The sequence below is a fragment of the Musa acuminata genome, chromosome BXJ1-6, assembly GCF_036884655.1.
Source record: "Musa acuminata AAA Group cultivar baxijiao chromosome BXJ1-6, Cavendish_Baxijiao_AAA, whole genome shotgun sequence".
Taxonomy (NCBI): Eukaryota; Viridiplantae; Streptophyta; class Magnoliopsida; order Zingiberales; family Musaceae; genus Musa; species Musa acuminata.
In genome coordinates this window covers 45,421,136-45,443,343 of record NC_088332.1, presented here as the reverse complement: position 1 = coordinate 45,443,343, position 22,208 = coordinate 45,421,136, and the positions used below count along the sequence as shown (strand labels likewise).

Below are 22,208 nucleotides of genomic sequence, written 5' to 3'. Positions count from 1 at the left end.
AAGAACAAACCACACAAAAGATAGAAAAGAAGGAAACAGAAAATCCAACTGCACAACAAATCCTTTTTGACTCGATCCTTCTCAACTACTCATATGGAATGCAGTCGTCGTAAGAAATGGAGAGAATTCCACACAGCTCGTGGAAAACCCTTGTGTTAATATCTCCACCCACAGAAGATATGAAATCAGTCATCTCGCATCCAATCCCAATAGTTCAATTAGCCTTTATGATCTTCCAACATCATCAAGATCATGAAATCACAAAATACGTGCTTTGACATTAAGAAACCTATCATCCAAGAACATCTTTTTGACCCATGGTAAGGGATCAATGATGATATTGGCAAACTTCCAGTAATAATAGTAACTAAGTTGTTCCTCTGGTCATCTCACTGACCATTGACTCACCTCAGTTTCTACTTCCTCGTAACTATCTTATTCCAATTATGGCGGCCATATCCGATCTCAGAAGAGAAGAGAGGAGGAAGAGAGGGACGTAGACTGTCGAAAACTCTGCAGGATGGCAGCAATGGTCATGGAGTCATCATCGCCCGTGGAATCCACCTCGAAGTAGCACACATTCGTCTCCTCGGACAAGGGCGATGGAGGCGGTGGCGGTGGCGGTGGAGGAGGTGGCGGCGATGGAGCGGGCAGGAAAGGGTAGCGGAAGTTCGTCCGAGCTCTTGCTGGCCCACAGAAGGAAATAGAGGAGAGGTCGTAGGCGAGTGCAGCTTCCTCTGCAGTGTCGAAGGTGCCGAGCCAATGCCTCTCCTTGGTGTAAGGGTTCCGGATCTCAGCGGCGTAGCGCCCCCACGGTCTGCGACGGACTCCAAGGTACTCGCTCGACGCCCGCGTTCGTCGCCTTCTACTACGGTGTAGGATAGCCTGGGGGAAGTCCTCCATGTCTTTCTTAGTTGAGCCTCAAGGCTGTTGACTCAGAGATAGATGAGATAAAGGTAAGCGTTGCTCTATCTTTATATACAAGTGCAAGGAAGGAGACGGACTGCTGGCAACACATAAGCTATGAGTTGGAGAAAGCCATGCTTTTATTTAGGAGATAAAAGTAGTGTTTTCTTTAAGCGTGCACTGAGTTGGGCAGGTAAGAGGCACAGACCACCATGGAATTAAGAAATGAAAGGGATGTTGGAATTTGCTTCTCTAATGGTTGCCTGTGTGCTCCTCTTTTTCCCTTGTTTTCCTCGACATGATAAGATCACGACGGGCATTTTCCGCAAATCACTACTTACCATGACGCAAACGTACTTGCCGCCTTCATCCTCCTCCTCCCGAGCCAAATGCAAATCCGAAGCATGTCATCGAACGTGAAACACACCGACGTGCTGTGTTCATTAGTTACTTGAGTTCCATGCAACGCGTTCTCTCAGCTTCCTACATCCATCGGTGGGTATAATTGGCTTCATTTACAGTTATAACATCCGGAACGGAATGGCTCATGGAATCCAAATAACAACAAATTGGACCCTCGAGTTTACTAACTAAGATATCCCTAATACTTCCAATTTTTATCGAAAATACTCTCCTATCATCTCAATATATCAGTTATGCTCTTATCATTTTATTTTGTTTATCTTATAAGGAATCTTTTAAAGATATTATTAATCCTCGGATCAGATTAATTGAACTGAGGCTCGATCGAGTTGATTGTTGATTCTTTACTATTGTTGACCTACCTAAATATTTGACGTATTGAGGTGATCAAGTACGGGACGATCACGACAATAATGTCACCAGCTATAATTTTCATGTTCCCTCGATCAAGCACCTGTTGGCCACGGTTCATGTCTTCCAGCATCTCGAAAAGATAAAGAGAGAACTTTGACAGACAGATCCACGCGTTGTGTCTCCGATGAATAGACAAGTTGAGATTGTCGCAACTACGATTTTTATTCCTTAATTCATTAAAAACGCACGCACAAAAAGAAGTTCATTGAATTTGTTTCACTTTCCTATTCCGATTCCTTAATTTGTCGTCTCAAAACTTAGCAATTAAGAAATATATATCAGAAAGTTCATTTTGATTAATGTGATTCGATATCGTTTTCTATATCTAAATTCTTTACCATATAAAACTATAAGGATATTAAGTTAACCTCAACTCAAACCCCCCCTTCATATACTCCATCCCATAATTTTTTTTTAAAAAAAATTCATATATTTTTTCTCATCCTCTCCTCTCTTGATTCCATAAAAAAAATTTCAGAGATACCCAAAGTATTTTCTTTCATATTGTTTCCATCAACAATTATATATATATATATATATATATATATATATATATATATATATATATATATACAAAATCTAATCCTAATTTACTTAGCCTTTTTATTTGAGCCTCTAATCATAATCCATATTTTACCCTATCAAATAGTTTGAATCCTCTGGTGACTCTGAAAATACTTCTCAACCACAACACTGTCATCATATCTATTAGACAAATTAAATTAATACATCATACTTCTCAACCTCAACTTTTCCTTTATTAATTTAATTTGTTACTGTCTTATTTCCATACATTCTTATTAGACATTTTTATCTATTTAAACATTTCAAAACTTTACATTTCAGTATAAAAACATAATTAAATTAAATTATTATTTATATTCAAGCACACCAAATACAACCTATTAATATATCATCTATTAAAATAAAATCATCGAAAAACATTTATAGTGTTTTCAAAAATAATATAAATCCAATAATTATGATATATATATATATATATATATATATATATATATATATATATATATATATATATATATATATATATACATATATAGAGAGAGAGAGAGAGAGAGAGAGTTCTTACTCAAAAGGATCTTGATGCTAAATATAAGTCATTGGTACACACAAAAAAGAAAAATCCAATTTGGACTAGTTTTTGTCCTATTTTGTTACAATTAATCACTTTTTTAAATCAATTTTTTCCTTAACATAAATCAAATTATCATAAATAATGTGTTACTTTATTTAAATTATTAACTTCCTTATTTGTATAGTATGACTAAGGAAATGATTAAAATTAATTTTCTTAATCATGTGGATAAATTAGGAATCTTATCAACCAATTAAATTATTGATTGATTTATTTCTTAATGAGTGATATAATTTTTAGAAAACAATAATTTAAATTTTATTTATGTGTTTGAATCATAAGAAATAAATATTAAATTCAATCTTTGTATGTACAAATAAATTAAAAATAAAAATTAAATTATTATTTATCTTTCATCTTTCCCCCTTCCTATTCTTTACTAAGCCATGAAAAAATTAGAATGAGGATTCTACGAGGAGAGACAGGATATTATATTTTTTTCTTATCATCTTTTATTTTATATTTTAAAATATTTAATATTATAATTTGTATGATGTATAATAATATTTAAATTTTATAATTTTATAATTAATTATAATTTACGCCTACTGCTCTTCCAAAGGCTGCCCTCTCTTGCCTTTCCCCACACTCCTTCACTACTTCCCGCTTGCTGGCGAGCTCACCTACCTCCTCTACTCGGGTAACGTAGTCATCGACTGCTCCCCTGCCGCCAACGGCCCCGGCGTCGCCTTCCTCGAGGCGGAGGCAGAAGGCGACCTCGGCTTCCTCGCCAACTCCGAAGTCCATGACCACAGCGCCTTCCTCCGCCTCGTGCCGGAGCTCGACGTGAGGGAACTCCCCGCGCCGTTGTTCGCCGTGCAGGTGACGAGGTTCTGTGGACCCCAGGGGGTGGATAGCGTGGCAGTGGGGTTTGCCGCTCACACCGCGGTGGTGGATGGTCGGGCCCTCTGGAGGTTCGTGGAGGCGTGGACGGCGGAGTGCCGTGGGGATGCGGACCTGCCGCCGCCGACGATAGAACGGGCGGTTATCGGACGCCCGAGGAGCCAGGGGATTCTTGCATCAGGCGGCGCCCTACGACGGAGGTGACTGCTGCTGGATCCTCTCCACTAGCCTCATAATCTTTTCCTTCCTCTTCTACCTCTTTGTTGTCGTTGGCCGCGCTCACCTTTCCTCCCACTTCGATGCCCCTCGACGTAAGGGGTTCGGCCTCTTAATCGACACCGGCCCATCCGGATCCCAGATCCACGTCTTCAAATTCCTCAATGACGGAAGGATCCCTTTCGTTGGCTTCGATGGCAGGGGGTCAATGTCGATGTGGATGAAGCCTGGGTTGGACGCGTTCGCTGCAGTGCCGAAGGAGGCTGGTGGGTCAATTCTGAAGCTTTGGAGTTTGCCGAGAGTGGAGTGGAGAACAACAGGGAAGTGTGCAGCTAATTGATAATAGAAGATTGGAGAGCTTTCCGTTGTTGTGCATAAGACAACGATCTTGGCGTCTTCTTACAAGCAGCTACTGAGATCGGTCTGGGTTCATATTTAGAGATGATTGAGTTTCCAGTATCATTGGTTCGTCTGTTTGCTTTTACTTCTCTTTGTATGTTCACTCAGTTGACTTCAAATTATATTAGTAATTTGTTATATGTTCTATCCATGACATGCAGTCACACAAGAATACACACTTTTATTCGACTTTTCACAATGTTCCATGACATACATGTCGATGTTTGCAGGGATTCAACCCACGCACGGTCTTCGAATGAGTGGTGCGTCCGAAGAACCCCTCTGCGCTGTGGGGAAAGAGATGGATTCCTCGAGTCACCCCCAACACGCTGCTGCCCGCCAACCATTCGACTACAGGCATGCAAACTACATATCGAGAAATCTCTATTTATTATTTCTGATCGCATATCAAAATATCAAGAACGGTTCATTTAATCTTGACAATTTTAGAGCTTTCACCGCATGAAAGAGATTGGTGAATTTGTCTATGTATCAGGAAAGCTTCATAATAAATAATAATAATAATACGATATGCAAGTACAGATCCATAAAAATAACATCATAAGCATCCATCACTCAGTCGACAGAAGACTGTTCATTTCTGATCATTACATATAGTTCAATGCATGATTGAGAAAACATCAAATTGTTCATCATGCAGCCATTGTTACATTCACCAAAATCTAAAAGCTACAACATGGTACAAGTTTTGCTCAATCACATCTTACTTCTAGCACAACCCATCTTTGTCTTTTTGGTAAATAAGCTTCTCATCTCTCAGCCACATATGAAAGCTAGAATCCATTTCTAAACCATTGTTAAGCATCTGTGCCATCCCCACCTAACTGTTCCACCAAGAACATGTTGAAATGCATTTCTTCAAGATCAGAAGTCTTCAAAGCCTAGAATAAGTTTTTAATGATCAGTACTAGGTGCCAAGAAAAATAAATTGTTGTCTTAAAATATACCGATCTTGTTTCTTATACATAATCAAAATTCTTCCTATATGCAAATGCTAAGAAAGATTTAGATAAAAATGTAAGAAGTGCAATTTAGAGATTGTGAAGTTCTCGCCATTATCTTGCCAAGAAAAAAACAGAGCAAGTTGATGAGATCCCAGCTTTATTTAACTTTCAATAACAATACTCTGAACCTTGATTCTCGTCGGTGTTGTATCTAACAAGGTCCAAGAACTCGTCGACCTCGGTGAACAACAGGAGCACCACGACATAAGTGGAGACGCATAGGTAGTAAACTTCTCTGACGACGAAGAGGTCACCATCAACCAAGGCGTGGATGACAACGAACAGGTTGAAAAAGGAACGACGGGCAAGTGAGGGTGCGATGGGCGAGCAGGATGCGTCGAGTGAGCAATAAGCAAGAAGGTACGATAATCGAGTCACAAGCGAGCAAGATGCAATAGGTGAGCGATGTCGGACGAGCAGGATGCGATAGGCAAGTAGGTGCAACGGGCAAACAAGGTACAACAAGTGAGCGAGTACAACAGGCAAGCAAAGTGCGACAAGCAAAAGAGTGCAATTGCGAGCATGTAGGATGCGATAACAACGAGCGATAAAAGTGCGACGATCAAGCAAGTGCAACAAGTGAGAGTAGGTTGGAAAGAGGAAAAGAAAAAAAATCAATTAGGACCAAAAAGTGATATAAATTTAATAATTAAAAAATAATAAATTATTTTTTTATTATTTTCATTCATACTCCTTTTCCTCGTGACAACACATGAAATTTTTTTCATTGATGAAATTAACAATCTAAAAATAAATTGAGATTAAATGTGTCACCTTCATAAATGTAAAGATCCCGATACTATTTTTAAAATTTAAAATATAAAAATTAGGATACTAATCATAATTAATTATAAAAAGCAATATATAATTACCCATAATTAAACTATAGAATATTTCGCTGCTCTGTACAATGGAACACTACAACATTTTAGACACATATCACAAAGTGCCAAGAAACCACACCTTTCGAAACGAAGAAACAAAGCCAGAAGCTGAACGAAAATTAGATACAAAGTTGTGTATTGGCTCTATAGGAAATGAATGTTATAATGTTGTTATATTTACAAGTACTATGCGGCATTTACATACTTCTGCCTTACTGTGGGACACTCGCTATGATAAACAATGAACAAAGAAGCTAAATTAGGATGCAGAAAAATGAAAAGATTTTATAAGATTGCAAGCTGAACCTGTACTCAGTAAAACTCGCATGTTAAGCAGTGCCAGTTATCAATCTCTCTTGCTGGTCTAATTTTTTCACTTTGAGAAAGCCGAAGAGGACTTGTGCTCCAAAAAATGCACATAGCAGGTATGCAGCCATAGCAGGCACCTGTCCAAAAAAATATATATATATTACAAAAATAAGAAAATGAGAGCAAAAGCATACCTCCAAAAACAATTATGTTGGGGATTACTTACTCGAACAGAATTGAAATATAAAATTGTTGCAAGGTTTACCAAACTTCCTAAAGCAACAGCCTGTCATTTTGCATACAACAAAGATATAAGAACATCAGATTGCATAGAGCATAGCTGCATATATATAGACACCAATCAACTTTAAATTTTTGAAAACAGCAAACCACAATTTAAAGAGTAGAACAAGTCCTCTAGACAAAAAAAAAAGAATTAACTTTGTCTAATCTTATTTTCTGATATTGTATGTTCGCTGAGTAATCCTATTTGGTCTCTAAACCCTGGTCCATTCTTCACCATAAACGGATCCTAGTAAACAAAAGCAATGCCAACTGTATATAACTCTATTTACAAGTACCCAAATGACATGCATATAAGTGCAAATTTTGCCCTTTGTGTGAATCTATACAAGTTTTTTTTTTTCCTAATGGACTTTCATTGTTGATCAACAATGACAACCATACAATGGTTTTAGATTTATATCACACCAAAGATGTATCATATGTAAATCTCATTGTAAAAATCAGATTTACCTAGACCAGGAATCACAAGAGCGCTCCTTGAAGACATAAAAAAGAATGTATCAGTGATGCTGCTATTTAGGTAGACTGAATCTCTCGTAGAAACTGTCAAGTGTTATGACATAGTACCACGCTGAAATTTTCCAGGGTCGGTGCAGTCCACCTAAAGAACATGTTCCACATATTAATTGTCCAAATAGAGACTTGAACTTTACAAGCAACATTGGCTCCCACTCCTTTTCAGTCTCAATCATTCTTAAAGCCAAATGATTGCCTGGACTATTTTTCATGGAAGTATGTTCAGTATTCTTTTATCATCTCTTAGGCACTATTTTTATAATGTAACAGCACCAATGCACCTTGGAAGTGTTCAATATAACTTGGATGGACTTTTATCTTCCAGGTCACATAATCAGTATAACTGGGCAACCTTTCAACAATGCTCATTTTCATATACTTCACAACTGAGTGGATCCTAAGAAGCTTTTATAGCATTATCCTAATACCTAAAAACATAATCTACTCAGGAGTCCAAAATGGCATCACGTAGTCAAACCAAGTCAACTTCTTGATCTCATTTTTGTGATATTAATGCAAACATCAAATCATTTTCTATCTCCAATATGTAGTTTAAAAATATAGAATCCAGCTGAAAGCTCACATTTCCAATTGTTTTTTGGACAGCAGCAACTCTTTGAAATGCTCTTTCAGATTCCAAAGTTCGCACTCGAAGCTTTAGATCACCCTCTTCCTGCAACAAATTAAAAGGGCTCTAAAGAGTAAGAGTACTGCCTAAATCGACATGAGAGTTAGAAAGGTCAAAGAATATGATGGTGAATACCAATCTCTGAATCGTCTGTGCCAACTTTTCAACTCTGTCAGCCTGTCTAAACAAGTTATAGAATGCACTTGACTGTCTCTCCCATCTTTTCTTAATGTCCTGTGTAATAGAACAACTTATTAGTTCCACTGTAAATGCATAAGAGAGTTCAGAAAGGTTTAACTGTGCAGCACAGAAGAAGACAATAAGAAGCCTACCTTAACAATGACCTCAAGACCAGCTTCACGGAATCTAAGCAATTCCAAGGCATATCTGGTAATGGATATGCAAATGAAATCAAATCCAGATGATTCAAAAATCAGCAAATTAAAACTTATAATCAAGCAGAAGCCAACTAAGAAAAAGAAATCATAAACCACACTTACGGTTTGGCAATCTCAGTAATGTCAAATCTAGGGTCAAGTCCCTTTCCTATTCCATCTAGTACTGCACGGATGAGAGAGAATTTTAATGAAACTCTACCACCGAGGCAGTAAAATTAGATAAAAATTTGTTTCTTGATTCCTACACCTGAGAATGCTCTAACAACAAACGTGAAAGTAGCTGGAAAACGGAATGGTTGATCAGCAGCAATGGCCAAAAGATCCTCCCCTGAATATTACAGCATACTTAAGCTTAGAAATTTGGCACTATACTAATACCTAAGAACTCAATCATAATTTCACAGGAAACAGATCAACAACGCAGGGTACTAAAGGCTCAGATTACATGCTCTACAAACTGAAAGACCATATGCCTCACCTATTGCTGCTAGCCGCTGCTTCTTCTTCTCTAATCTTTCTTCTTTGGTCAATTGCTTTTTGAAGCCAAGTTCAGCACTCGCCATCTCCCTCTCTTTCCTCTGCGCTGCAAGGCGCTCTTCAAAACTGAAAGTAAAAAATAACAACAATAGGGTAAAGACGAGAGACACTTTTTAATACAAGTTAATTTATATTATAATTCCTGTACATCACCTATTAAGAAAGAACTGAGCTGTTCTTCTGACAGCTGTCATATCACCAGTGGGAACAAGAACACCCATTTGAATCATTGCTTGAACCACCTGCAAGCAATGCATATTTATAATCGACATTAAAAGTTCGATTTAGCTATGGATGTTCATAGAGACATAAAGGATATAAACAGTCCATACAAATAAGGAGAATTAAGATATCAAAGAAATATTTTGCAATATTACAATGAAATCCACCTCATTATCATTTATTTTTAGAATAGCCTACTTATTCCATCTTAAAGAACAAGGAATATCGCTAACTCATTCTTCCCTCTCTCCATTTTTTGGTCATGGCTTTAATTTCACTTACAAATAGTATGTTATAATACATTACAAACAAAGTAAGAGAAACAGCAATCTTGGAACATACTGAAAAAATCGGCCATGGCTCTAATCATTAAAAAATGGTCTCTGAATCTGTTAGGTTTCTTCTTCTTCTAGCCGGAAAAAAAACTTCTTCTAGCTGAGGAACACATGCAACCAAGTGGCATTTGCAGATTCTAGTGATGAAAATTCAAAGAGAATTTACATACAAATTAATGACACTTGCATCAAAGCACCATAATGATAAATTCTAATATAATGATTAATAGAATAGAGAAAATCACAAAAGAACTAGGTGGACATCACAAAGTTGATAAATTCATGCAACCTTGCTTGAAATCATCAAAAGAGACTTTAGAACATGCAATAGTACTAAGTGATAAATTAAGCAGCTCTTATCTTAGGATGTGACACCAAATACAACATAATAGCATGTGTTTTTAGAAATATTATGCACCTTGAGTTTTTCAATGAATCACAAAACAGAGGTATGTACAGGGCTTCGAATAAGGGTAATACTGGTCCAAAAGGAAATAAATTGTAAATCATATGTAATAGGAGAGGGAATAAAACCAAAGAGGTTTCTTCCACTGACAAAAATAATAAACACACAATCACTGTAGTACGAAGATCACTCTTGAATATATCAAACAGGTAATTGTCAATAGTTAACCAAAGAAGAGCATCCATATAACACGAGCTGCAGGTTTATTTTTATTTACACCTATTCTTCGGTTTTTTTTTACAAGTATTTTATATTCTTAGCAGGTAGATGTTCCAGTGAATCAAAACAAGTTGCCCAGCTGCAATGTTCTGACATACTATTCTAATTCCAAAAAATTAGCTACACCTAAAATTTTTGCTTTCTAATAAGTTGACTTGAGGGAATTTCATTTGTTCCTTAAGATCTATTTGTATTACCTCAATGTCCCAGTACTTCTATATCTGACCACAAAATATCATCTGAACATATTGGCATGGGAAGTCTGGATCTAGTTTACCATTTCGAGGTGAAAAGTGAACTTATAAACAAGTCACTGTTGTTGCATCCCATAAATTTTTTTTTTTCAAGTTCAATCAGAATGACTACTCTCCATTAATCATTAAACTTGAAAATGGCGTAAACAAGAAATAATCTAAACAATCTCTAAGGTCAAGAAATGAAGTTATGAATTTTTCATTTCTCAGCCCCATTAGAGGAATTCCAGTATTCTATGCTATGGAAACCTGCAGACAGAGAAAAAGGCTACAAAGTACAGACTCAAGTGAAGGACTTCAAATGTATCTTTCAGGCAGATGAACTTCACAATTGAGCCAAAATATAATACCATTATTAAACACACAAGAAGAAATTTAGTTTTATTTGTATAATAAAAGATTCATAAATAAATCAACAGTCAAATGAATTCTTGCTACTGCCATAGAATTTCAAAAGAAACTAACCCGGTCTGGATCCTTGTCATAAATTCCATAAAATGCTTCAAGTAGCCCTTCCCTAATATTAGAGCTAATGCTGCAATGTTTTTCCGAATGAATACTCATTACTCAATGCAAAAGTTATATGAGACCTTTAAATCTTAAAAACAGTTGATTTCCATGAACAGCATAAATCAGCAAGAGTTCAAGACACAACCTTCCCATCATGCCAAAGTCATAAAAGATGAGCCTCCCACCATTCACATCATCAACAGCAATATTCCCAGGATGCTGTCATGAGAAAATACTTATATTAATCACAATTATTATAGATAATAAATAGGTTTATAACAAAAATCACTGGACTTCCAATTTGTTTGTTGCACTAGCTGAGAGAATTACAGCTATATATTTCTTATTGATGTTTCACCTTTAGCAATATCGATGTCAGACAGTGATCTCAAAAAAATGAGCTGTAAATGTAAAATTTGACCCAAGTCAAACAACACGTGGATAGTTGTATTCCCCTCGTACGATTAGTGATCCAATCCAATTAGGTCACAAATGATCAGAACAGCTATGGGTCGATACCAATCCTCTCACAACCTGATTTAGGCTTTCCATCGAGTAAAATTACTGTTATGTAAATTTAGAACTTTTACAAAATGGTGGTAAGTCATGATGCAAATGTTGGATTTTAGTCAGACCATGTCAGATTTCTAGATTGGAGCTCCAGTTCTAGTCCATGATTTACCATATATGATATATTTTAATTTTTAAAGAGGGACAATGACAGCCTCAACAGATGGAATGCACTAAAATTAAATCTTAATAAAACATTAGAAACTAGTCACATGAAAAGAGTGTCTTTGGCAGCTCTCTTTTCTGTTCACTAGCCATTATCTCCATGACTCATCGATAAAATAGTAAAGAAAGGGTACCAGTTCATGAGTCTCAATAATTATTAAGATTCATGGGATCAGGACTGGGTGCAGGTTCACCATCAGCCATAGGATACAGGATCTGGATCCTGTATTGCAAGATCTAGTTTTCTAAACGACCAAAAAAGATAATCAGGTTAAATAAGAACCTGTCTGATATCACCAGGATCAGATTTGATTACCACAAAAAGCTGGCAATATCAAGATTAGTCAAAACCAGTGAATATCAGTCTGACTCACCAATAAGTGGTCAGACTGCTGGATAGACTGATTTAACCTTGATTTGCTATTTTTTTTCCCAATTTTATGATGATCTGGTATTCTGGATCATCCCCTGAAGAATCAGAGATTTCATAATCTGTACTATTGTTTCTGTTTAACTATATGAAAAGTTTACTAGCAGTCCTAATTTAATTTCAGGAAACCACCATGCAAACATTATTTTTGCCGAATTAACCCAGCTCCTTCATTTCTTAACTTAAAAGCCATTTGAGATAGAAGATAATGGTTATGTTACAACTATAAACTCAACAAAGCCTACCGGGTCGGCATGGAAAAATCCATGGGACAAAATCTGTTCAAGATAAGACTCAACAGCATAACGACCCAACCTGCAAAGAAAGGATACAAATGTGAAGCCAATCAGAAAAACATCTGGAAACTAAGATAAAAAATAGGTAGATGCTCTATACTCCAGATATAGATAAAATAGCAGATTGTAGTACCTTTTTCGATCAACACCCAACTGATCTAATTGCTTTATCCTGTTTATCTTTACTCCTGGGACATATTCCATTGTGAGTACCTGCAATCAAATAATATGTTGTTTAACTGACAAAATGAAAAGGATTTAAACTTCAACAACTCAGAGAAATCAGTTAGTACAAGATATTGAACCTGTGGTGTGGTGTACTCCCAGTATATTTTAGGCACCTTAACATATTCCATATTTGTGAAGTTTTCAGCAAACTTTTCTGCATTAGCTGCTTCCTTCATGTAATCTATTTCCTGAGAGAAGATACAGGACTATCAAATATATTTACACACAGGTCACTCAAAAGATAAAGCATTTGGCAAACCGAATAATGAATACATTGAGAGATCATAGCACTATATAAGCAGTCTTGCACCAGGATATAGAGGAATGGATCTAGAAATGGCGCACTTCATTATTTGCATCAATCTGCTGAAGACCAGCTAATGCTAACACTAAGCCGCTGGTTTCTTTTTTTTCATAATGTCTTCTTTTGTGGTTCTATAAGGCACAGGGTCAAAAACTGGTTGCACTTGGGCTGAATCAGCCAATATTAGATTGGATCAACTTGGATTGACTATCAATTATTTTCTAACTGGCCTGTCTGTAGAATAGAGCTGGTGTCAGACATGTCTTCTAACACTAAAGTCAAAGCCAGTTCCCATGAGAATCAAATACACTCTCCAGTTAACCCTTTGAAATACCACCAACCGACTTCCCTATATCAACAATGAAATTGATGATTGTCAGCAACTAATTAACACAGGGAAGCAGGTTGGACAAAGACGAGAAAAGAGAAAAAGATGGAGCAAGACCAAGAAGAGAATGTATATCCTATTTGACTCGCCCACTAATCCAATAACCATAGAATGGAGTACAAAACGAGCACGCAGCAAAGGCTGAAGAGAAGAAGAATAGGACTAGCAGCAGGGATGACAAAAGAATTTACTCCCGCTTTTCCTGTTGTTCTGATTTCCAGTCCTAAAATTGAGTTGTTTCACTTTTACTTTTTAAAATTATTTATTGAAAAACCCAAAGATCTGAGCTAACCAACCTCTTCCACCAATATAGCATCATCGTCAACATCCAACCTCTTCCACTGATATACATATATAATAAAACACAACTTGGTAATTAGAAGGTTGCATAGAAAATTTTGTTAAATATTAAAACAAGTATTATCTAAATATCATCAAAGTTGGTGTTAAATCATGAACAAAGTTAACTTTCAACCAAGGTTCTTAATTTCATACCATACCGGCGTTTTGAGCTTTGCTTGAAACGATATGGTACGGGCGTACCGAGCGGTATGTCAGGGTATACCGCTCGGTATATATATATATATATATATATAATATAATATAAAAATATAAAAAATAAGAAAAAGGAGGCGTACGCTGCCTCAGCGATGTCACCTCTTTTTCTTCTCCTCGTCGTGTCAGATGAGGAGAAGACACGGTCTTCTTCTCATCTGCAGTGTTCAGCGAAGACGTTGAAGGCCGTAGACGTCTCCGAAGAACGCAGCGAAGGCCGCAAGCGTCTCCGACCTTCGACGAAGAAGAAGTTGAGCCGCTGCCTCTCCGTTACCTCCTGGATTGAGATCATTGAGAGAGGGCGGTGCCGGATCGGGAAGCGTCGAGGTTCTCATGATTCTCCCTCTTCTTCGAGCATCTTTTCCCCCTTCTCCCTTGACGCTTCTTCTTCCCTCGCCGCAACCAGGTTGATACCGCTCGGTAGCGAGCGACGACAATCAAAATATCGACCATTAACGCCCAATACAACCCCATATCGTCCGATACGGGGCTAGATCAACGGTACCACCCAATAGCGAGCGGTCCACGTACCTGTCTACTGGCGGACCGATACATACCGCCCGATATAAGCGGTATCATTCGAAATTAAAATCTTTGCTTTCAACAGCATAGAGCTTCTAACTATGCCTGAAAGACTAATAGGAAGATTAGTAAGAATAGAACTTTTTGGTTGCACTTCAAAGCAAGGTTTGAAATATCATACCGCTCGGTATGATACGATACAATACCGTATACCGTTCGGTATACCGCTCGGTATAATATATATATATATATATATTGCCTTTTTCGGCGATGTCGTCGAGGCGACGCGACGTCACCTTTAAATATATATATATATATATATACCGTCTGGTAACGGGCGGTTTGTGTACCGATAAACTGACGGACCAGTATGTACCGCCTGGTACGGGCTGTATCATTCGAAACTGTATACCTTGCTTCAAAGTTCAAACTAACATGGAAGCGACTCCAGAAAAATCCATTACATAAGAGTTTACCAAGGGAACCATATTAAAATCTCACAGACACAAATAAACATAGGCTTATCAGTTATACGCTAGTGATCCAATGTGGTCCTAGATCTCTATGAAATGTCATACTTCTCATTTAAAGTGAATGAACTGAATTCGTTTCAGTTTGATTGGAACAATTCTGCTCTAGGATTGCACAAAACACATTGGCATATTTCAGGAGAAGCAATCCAACATAACAAACCCAACAGGAAAATAACCTGATAAAGGACGCTGGCACACTCATCATAGATAGCAACCCAATCTCTCTTCGCACCATCTGACTTGGGGTCCACCTTCTGAAGGTATTCAGCTATAACCTGAAATGACACACAAAATGTTATATGAAAGAACAGTGTCACACTTGAACTGACAATTAAATATACCAAGAACCCTCTAATTTTGTCAAAGCAAAAAAAGTTGTATACAGGCCAAGACAAAGATCAGATCATTTTAACTATAAATTAGGCAATTGATTGTCATATGCTTTACCACATTCGTCAGCCATATGAGAGGTGAAGCTGACCGTGTGACAACCAGCACATGTCGCAAATCAGACACTCATTCATTATCAGTCTTTAGCAAATCAGAACTGAGAAGCAAAAAGAAGTATCTTAAATACAATATTCTTGATGTCAATAGAGACAGGCACTCCGCTTATTGGTTAATTGACAATGTTTGACAACATACTTGAAGATAGATACAGAGAAGCACATCATCAAAGACGAGAATGTGTGACAAAACCCGCCAGTTGTGATGCTCAAGATATCCTCAAGTTGAGATTACACAACAGAGCAAATTGAAAACTTTCTAATTAGTAAATAACAATGAGAGATATCTCTCTAACAACAATCACTCTTTGCTTCCTTTTTCTTTCCTTCTTTATGCATATACATATTGCAATATCTTATCTACCACGTTCTACATATATTATGGGCCATCAATATGGCTCTAAAAGCCTTAATTCATACCCTGGTGAACTAGAGTATCAATAGCATCTGGAAACACATTAGACTTTCTGTCTGCCCATCAATGTTTTATGTATGCAATCAAGTTCAGCATAATTTTGAGCAAGAATTTTATCATGACAATCTACCAAACTGACAGCATGTACTGGTCTGCTGAGGAAACAGGACCAAAGTCAACAAAACTCCCATACTGCGAATAAAGGATGATACCAAAACATGTTACTCTCTTTCTATGAAATACAAACTTTTCTCCATGGTTTGTGTTTTTTCTTGTGAATTGGAATAAGAACTCTATAGGTAAAAGAAGCTTGGAGTAAAAGTATCATCCTAGTTTATTTACTTAAAATGAGTAAATAAACACAACTCAGCTCAAAACCTTATTATCATAACTATCAGAGTCTAAACTTAATAATACAAAGGCTTATACAAAATATTTCACTAGTAATAATGTTTTGAATACAAAAACCACCTTAAGATTTTCTGTTAAACTATAAGTTGCAACTGACTATGAAACAAAATGCTCAAAAACAAGCCATAATTTTCTTTCATTCAGGAATGGTTTTCAAATACTAGCCATACCGACAGTACCATAACAGTATACTGGTGCAACAACCATCTTGACAAATCAAACATTTTCTTTTGTTTGCTTTTTAATCTACCAAGGGATACCATACTATATTGATGAATACATGCCAATCTAATAAGAACACAACACTGACACCAATGTCCAAACCCTTGCTTCCAAGAGAGAAGTGTGTGAAGGACTTCATCTATCAATAATTATGTATGCCAAATATGGCCAAAATTATTCACCAAAATTTAACCAAAACCAAATCAAGAGAAAGAAGGGTGCCAACCACGAGGTCAAAGTCTGAATGGAATTTTTCTAGAGAATGAGTGTTACCAACACATGATTCTAAAGGCTGACTGGCACTTTTAACAAGATTATCCTAGCTCATACTTTCCTAGAAGTTGAAACATGCTAGCATTTACCATATAAGCAGGATAGTTACAAAAATCCAAAAAGAGCAACACTGCTGCATCAAGCTATTCTTATAACCTGGATATAACAGCTATGCATCCGATTATTTAAATGTCATTTCCCATACCTAACTACACCTCTCTAAAGTAGGCAGTATGACTTGGCCATATGAGGCTTATCATACTCGACATATTAAAAGGAATATCAACTCAAACATGTAGCACATGTAATACAACCAGGTTTATTGAATCTTATCCTATTTCAAGCCGTCATTAGATATCAGAACCCTAACTGTGTAAGACTTTAAAGCAGGGATCCGAACAAATGATCAAATAGTATGTAAAGAATTGCATATCAAGTAGAAGAAAGTACTTTGATGTTTAAACCGTTTAAAAAAAAAAACTAACCCTCAGATTTTTCAGATCAATATCAAAGAGCTCCTTGAGGTCAGGTCTTTGCACTTTAATCACAACTTCTTGGCCTTTCAACCTTGCACGATGCACCTGACCTGCCAAGACAAAAATGCAGTTTACCAAATATTTTCTTACAACCTTTTTATATATGTGCATATTCCTTGCCTTATTAAATGGAAATTGATTACCAAGGCTTGCAGCAGCTATTGGCTCATAATCAAAACGATCAAAAATACCATCCAAAGGAGCTCCAAGTTCTTCTTCAATAATTGAGACTGCTGTTTCTGATGGAAATGGTGGTACTTGATCCTGTTTAGCACATGGATAGGGTTTAGCTACTTAATATCAAGCATTGAGATTTCTTGTAATTCCATAAAATTTGAACTCAAAACAAAGATGTGCTGGTGTAAACATATTCATGAAACTGATAGTAGCATAAGATAACTGCATATATTATGGCTCTGAAAGATGTCATTACAGTTTATGAAAGGTCAAACAAAGAAAACAATGGACACTTAGATATCTTGTTGCTTCTTCCATGAGATGGAAATGATGACATATATAAACTATTGTTACATAATGAGAATCTAGATATATCGTGATACGGAAAGATGTCATAACCCTCTATGAAGAGTTTTACAAATAAACAGAGCATAGTTTTCTAAATCAACCAACCTGATCCAGATTAGCTCATTCGAGTCAGGATCAGCCACTACTGAACTGAGATATTCAAATTTCTATTATTGATTATTAAATCACCAAAGATAATTGCCAACATTGGATTGGATTGGTCAAAAATAGACCAGGATCAGACAGATATCACTGGATCAAGATAGAAGATATAAATTTATAACAAATGATGCACTCTTGGATCTTTTCTTAAGAAACTTGGGCAGTTGAGTAATATGGCTATTGACTATAAGAGGATAGTTGAGGGAACGTACACAATGTTTGAGGAGGTCAGGAGCAAATGATCCCTATCCATGGTATAGCATTTGCGAGTTCATCTTTTCCCTTCACTTATCGAGGATTGCAATCTATATCATGAAATTTAGTTGATATTGCATTGCATCACAAATATATTTTTTGACAACCCAGTACATCTCCCAAGGGTGTTTGCATGTGTTAGCTTTAACCAGGGGCATTTTGTTCAGGCAACATCTTTTGGATTTAATTCTATATGTAACTCGATACACATTATATTAAGTTACAAATCAAATTCTATATACGTAATTAATTAGTTCTATATGTAATCTTATATAATTATGTCTTATAATATAAAACTATGTATATCTTACAAAAATTCTATATTTATAATGTTTACTTTTTTTATACTCTATCAATCCCCTGAGTAGTGAAAGGGACCAATACCAAGTGGAGCCAACACTACCCCCATTCAAGTAGGTGAGGGAGCAAGCAATAGATCAATATGAGAAGTATTTCAATTTTATATGTTAAGAAACAAAAAATGAATAGTATTATGCAAAACCCAATGAAAGCATTTTATCTATGCTTATTGTTCTTAAAGATTTGTAAAATTTCTTTATGCCATCAAGTCTCATGCAATAAAGTGCCTAAGCAACTACAGATCACCTACCACAACTTTGTTTATGAATTGGATGATTAACCTGTCCTTCAATACATTAAAAAATTACAAAATAACTTTGCAATATCCACAACAGAAGCTTGCAATGATCACTTATAAATTACAATCAGTATTCCTTAACTATATCTGTCTTCTACAATGTGTTGAAAGAGATGTGGGACCTAGATACAGACTTGCTTGCTAACAGTAGCAAGCATCAAGAAAATGCAAGCACTTCATTATCCATTGTTTTCATCATATAAAGTTTAAAGACTCATAACGAATCTGTAAGCTATAATTTCATGTTTATTCACAATTGAAGAGCTCAAATTCGAATGCAAATTTCAGACCGTAAATTTGATCAAAAGCAAATGTATGAAAGCATATTACTCCGAGTGGGCAATTAGACTCCCAACCTGAAGTTCAGACAATTGATCCACATATTCCTGTGGAAGAATATCTACCCTTGTAGAGAACTGTTGTCCTGTTTTAATAAATGTGGGGCCTAATCTTAGGATACTTTCCTTCAACCACTTGGCAAGGGCTTTTCGCCTCAAAACCTTTTTCTCCTCTGTCATTCCTCCTGTGCATTGGCAAGTTATATATTTTAGCACACAAAAAAATTAGCATGATTAAACAACCAGATATCTCTTGACACACTCAATTCTAAATACTTCAGTCTAACATGAATGTTCCTACAAAAAAGTAATATATAAACTTAAATAATTAACGATGACATAAAATTTACAGAAACACATTGATGTATTATACAGATCCATAAATTTCCAGCTCCATTTTGTTTATACTTGTACCTGTCATTCATATCTTTATTCTTCGATCTACTGGATTTTAATACTAAGATGTTTTTATCTGATTCCTGCCGACAAAATCATGAATCATTAAAAAGTAGAAACTAACTGTTGTCCAAACAGAGCTAAGTCTTGGTCTTTAATATCAAAAGAATTGATCTACTGTGAGATCTTGGTCTAATTACAGACTTATTCTAACCTTAGATTCAAGGAACTACCTCTGTAAGAAAACTTCTGGTCGTTAAGCCAAGTCTTAAAAAGAAATGCAAAAACAAACCCCCATATTTCCAAGGTCCTCTGAATTGTAGAATAAGTTCTAAATCTATTCCAACGCCCTCCAGGAGCAACAGAGACCTGCAAGAGGGAGAAAATCATTATAAAAGCAGAAAGAGTTTATAAAGATAAAAGATTCATCAATATATTATGCTCAATGTAGTCAAGCTGTCAATTTCTGTAAATTTTGCATAGAGGATAACATCCATAAAATTCCGGATGTAACAAGAGAAAAAGAGAAGTGATTCGAGGACAAAGGTGCATGATTTGATTGTAAGATTGAAGAAAGTTTCTGTCAATTCATTGAGATGAAATTATACCTTGAATATATATTGTTACAACTAATTTATAAATCCACTTGTACCAACTTTCTTCTGAAGCTTAGAAGGCACCTAGTCGTATATAAGCTTGATCAAGATCTCAAATAGAGAATTGAAATGTCAAGCAGAAAACCTCATATGATCTGTTGATAATTCCTTGTGTATATATTGTCATAAATCCACTTGTACCAACTTTCTTCTGAAGCTTAGAAGGCACCAAGTCATGTATAAGCATGATCATGATATTAAATAGAGAAAAGAAATGTCAAGCAGAAAATGCCACATGATCTGTTGTGTCATTCACTGTTTTAGAAAATTTTAAGCATGGAGAATTTAAGAAAATGTTGTCAAGCTAGTAACTTCACACAACATTATGATTGTTGTACCAAAAGTTCATCCACATCAGTCAATTGAATTATCAAATGAGCAAGTTGGGTATTTCTTTCAGAGAACGTCAAAAGGATTTCTTAACAATAGAACCTGCAAGTGAACAATGTATGAGAAGATCGAAAATTTAGGCAACTGTTGTGAACCCAAATCAAATCATTCATAAACAGTTGGCATCTGCCATGCAGCATGAGGGATAACAAGAGATTGACTATTAATATCTAGAATCAGGGACATTGTATTCAAATTCAAATAGATGCCAACATTGTGCAGATAATATATCATCATGAGACAAATCAGTTATATCTACCACTCTAATTCAATAAGTGGAACAATGAAACTAAATTTAGAAAACCTAGTAACATGGTGCATTTCTCATGTTCACAATGTTCGGCACCTAAGTCAGATCATTTAGATTTTCTCATTTATTTATGTAACATTCCCTGTTTATGCATCATGTTAAGCAGATTTGAAATTTGAAATCTCAGATTGAAAGCAAATTTCAGATTGACTACGGATTCAACTAGCTCACCACAAAACAGAAAAAAAGATCTTTTGTATGTGAGCATAAACGATGTACACTAGAACCAGGTGATGCTTTAAAGCATACAGGAGCTATGCTGATGTTTCCCTAAATACTTTGATCTGAATTTCTCAGTCATAAGATAACTAAAGAAACAGAAAGCAAAACTGGAGCTATAGCAGGGCAAGAGTGGCGTACCTGGGGCTGTTCCCCATCCTTCTTGAACCAAGCATCCTCTTTTCCTATGTCTTCAATCCTCTTTTTCCTCTTCGCCTCTTCAGAAACCTTATCCACATCCTCCGCAATCGTTGCATTCTCACCACTGTACTTCATCAAACCCCCGTTGGTCGACCCGTTCCCATTCAAAAAAAGCTCAACGCTCCCGTTCGTGCTCCCGTTAACCACCTCCTTGTACCCAAATCTGGCGCCGCCATTACCGTTCCCCACGTATCGGTCCAACTCTGGGGAGACCTCGGTTACCGCGACTTCCTCATCGTACGCTGACCGAAGAACGACCCGAGAAGGGAGCCGCCGGAAGCGGCGGCGGCTGTGAAGTGGGTAGTACCTGAGAAGCGGAAGAGAGGAAAGGCGGCCGGCAGATGGACGGAGGAAGAGGAGGTCCTGCAGTACCGGGGGAGCAGTCGAGAGAGAAACTGCCATCGCAATGGTTTCGGGGATAGATCGGTCGATGATTATTTCTTTTAGGGATTTTGGTAGATTCGCGAGGGCGGCGACGGAGTTGCGGGAGTGAAAAATCGAGCAAGAAGGAGAGAAGCGGGAGAGAGAGACAAGAGTGTGTGTGTGTGGGGAAAGACCGAAGTTAGAGAGAGGAGGTGGGAATGGGGCCACGTGGTAGGATGAGAGATCGAAAGCGCTGGACGTCGCGTGCTCCTCATTGGTTGACAGCCGACGCCGAGACGATCAGTAGATCAACTCGTTCGAGAAATACGTTTGCCTGTTCTCTGGGCCTTACCCTCCTTAGTTGCCCTGAGAAAACGGAGTGGGCTCCGGTGCGGGTCCCAGAACGATGTCCAAT

At 36.9% G+C, this 22,208-nt stretch overlaps 3 protein-coding genes across 3 annotated transcripts; 1 reads left to right on the top strand and 2 right to left on the bottom strand.

Annotated features, from left to right (window-relative positions):
- Nucleotides 1-71: 71 nt before the first annotated feature.
- Nucleotides 72-954, bottom strand: LOC103990252 (ethylene-responsive transcription factor LEP-like). The gene has a single exon (XM_009409329.3). It carries the CDS (start codon nucleotides 901-903, stop codon nucleotides 466-468), a length of 438 nt encoding a protein of 145 aa, XP_009407604.2. The 5' UTR covers nucleotides 904-954; the 3' UTR covers nucleotides 72-465.
- Nucleotides 955-1,023: 69 nt separating this feature from the next.
- On the top strand, nucleotides 1,024-3,946 carry LOC135586139 (malonyl-CoA:anthocyanidin 5-O-glucoside-6''-O-malonyltransferase-like). The gene is made up of 2 exons (XM_065189944.1): nucleotides 1,024-1,099; nucleotides 3,462-3,946. The coding sequence occupies exons 1-2, from the start codon at nucleotides 1,024-1,026 to the stop codon at nucleotides 3,944-3,946; spliced, it is 561 nt and encodes a 186-aa protein (XP_065046016.1).
- Nucleotides 3,947-6,375: 2,429 nt separating this feature from the next.
- Nucleotides 6,376-21,967, bottom strand: LOC135677329 (protein ACTIVITY OF BC1 COMPLEX KINASE 8, chloroplastic-like). The gene is made up of 20 exons (XM_065189535.1): nucleotides 21,371-21,967; nucleotides 19,888-20,023; nucleotides 19,277-19,443; nucleotides 17,464-17,584; nucleotides 17,270-17,370; nucleotides 15,134-15,232; nucleotides 12,733-12,843; nucleotides 12,561-12,640; nucleotides 12,377-12,446; nucleotides 11,112-11,185; nucleotides 10,922-10,991; nucleotides 9,114-9,202; nucleotides 8,902-9,026; nucleotides 8,671-8,751; nucleotides 8,526-8,586; nucleotides 8,358-8,412; nucleotides 8,161-8,259; nucleotides 7,981-8,070; nucleotides 6,802-6,861; nucleotides 6,376-6,712 (listed from the first exon to the last, which is right to left on the bottom strand). The coding sequence occupies exons 1-20, from the start codon at nucleotides 21,830-21,832 to the stop codon at nucleotides 6,596-6,598; spliced, it is 2,268 nt and encodes a 755-aa protein (XP_065045607.1). The 5' UTR covers nucleotides 21,833-21,967; the 3' UTR covers nucleotides 6,376-6,595.
- Between the last annotated feature and the right edge of the window lie 241 nt (nucleotides 21,968-22,208).

Excerpts from the sequence above, each read along its gene's own strand:
- LOC103990252 (XM_009409329.3), bottom strand. The coding sequence starts at position 903 with ATGGAGGACTTCCCCCAGGCTATCCTACACCGTAGTAGAAGGCGACGA.
- LOC135586139 (XM_065189944.1), top strand. The coding sequence starts at position 1,024 with ATGAGTTGGAGAAAGCCATGCTTTTATTTAGGAGATAAAAGTAGTGTT. Across the intron at positions 1,100-3,461 it reads GCGTGCACTGAGTTGGGCAG|GCTGCCCTCTCTTGCCTTTC; the intron begins GTAAGAGGCACA and ends GCTCTTCCAAAG.
- LOC135677329 (XM_065189535.1), bottom strand. The coding sequence starts at position 21,832 with ATGGCAGTTTCTCTCTCGACTGCTCCCCCGGTACTGCAGGACCTCCTC. Across the intron at positions 10,992-11,111 it reads GACTTTGGCATGATGGGAAG|CATTAGCTCTAATATTAGGG; the intron begins GTTGTGTCTTGA and ends AAAACATTGCAG. Across the intron at positions 9,203-10,921 it reads ATGACAAGGATCCAGACCGG|GTGGTTCAAGCAATGATTCA; the intron begins GTTAGTTTCTTT and ends CATTGCTTGCAG.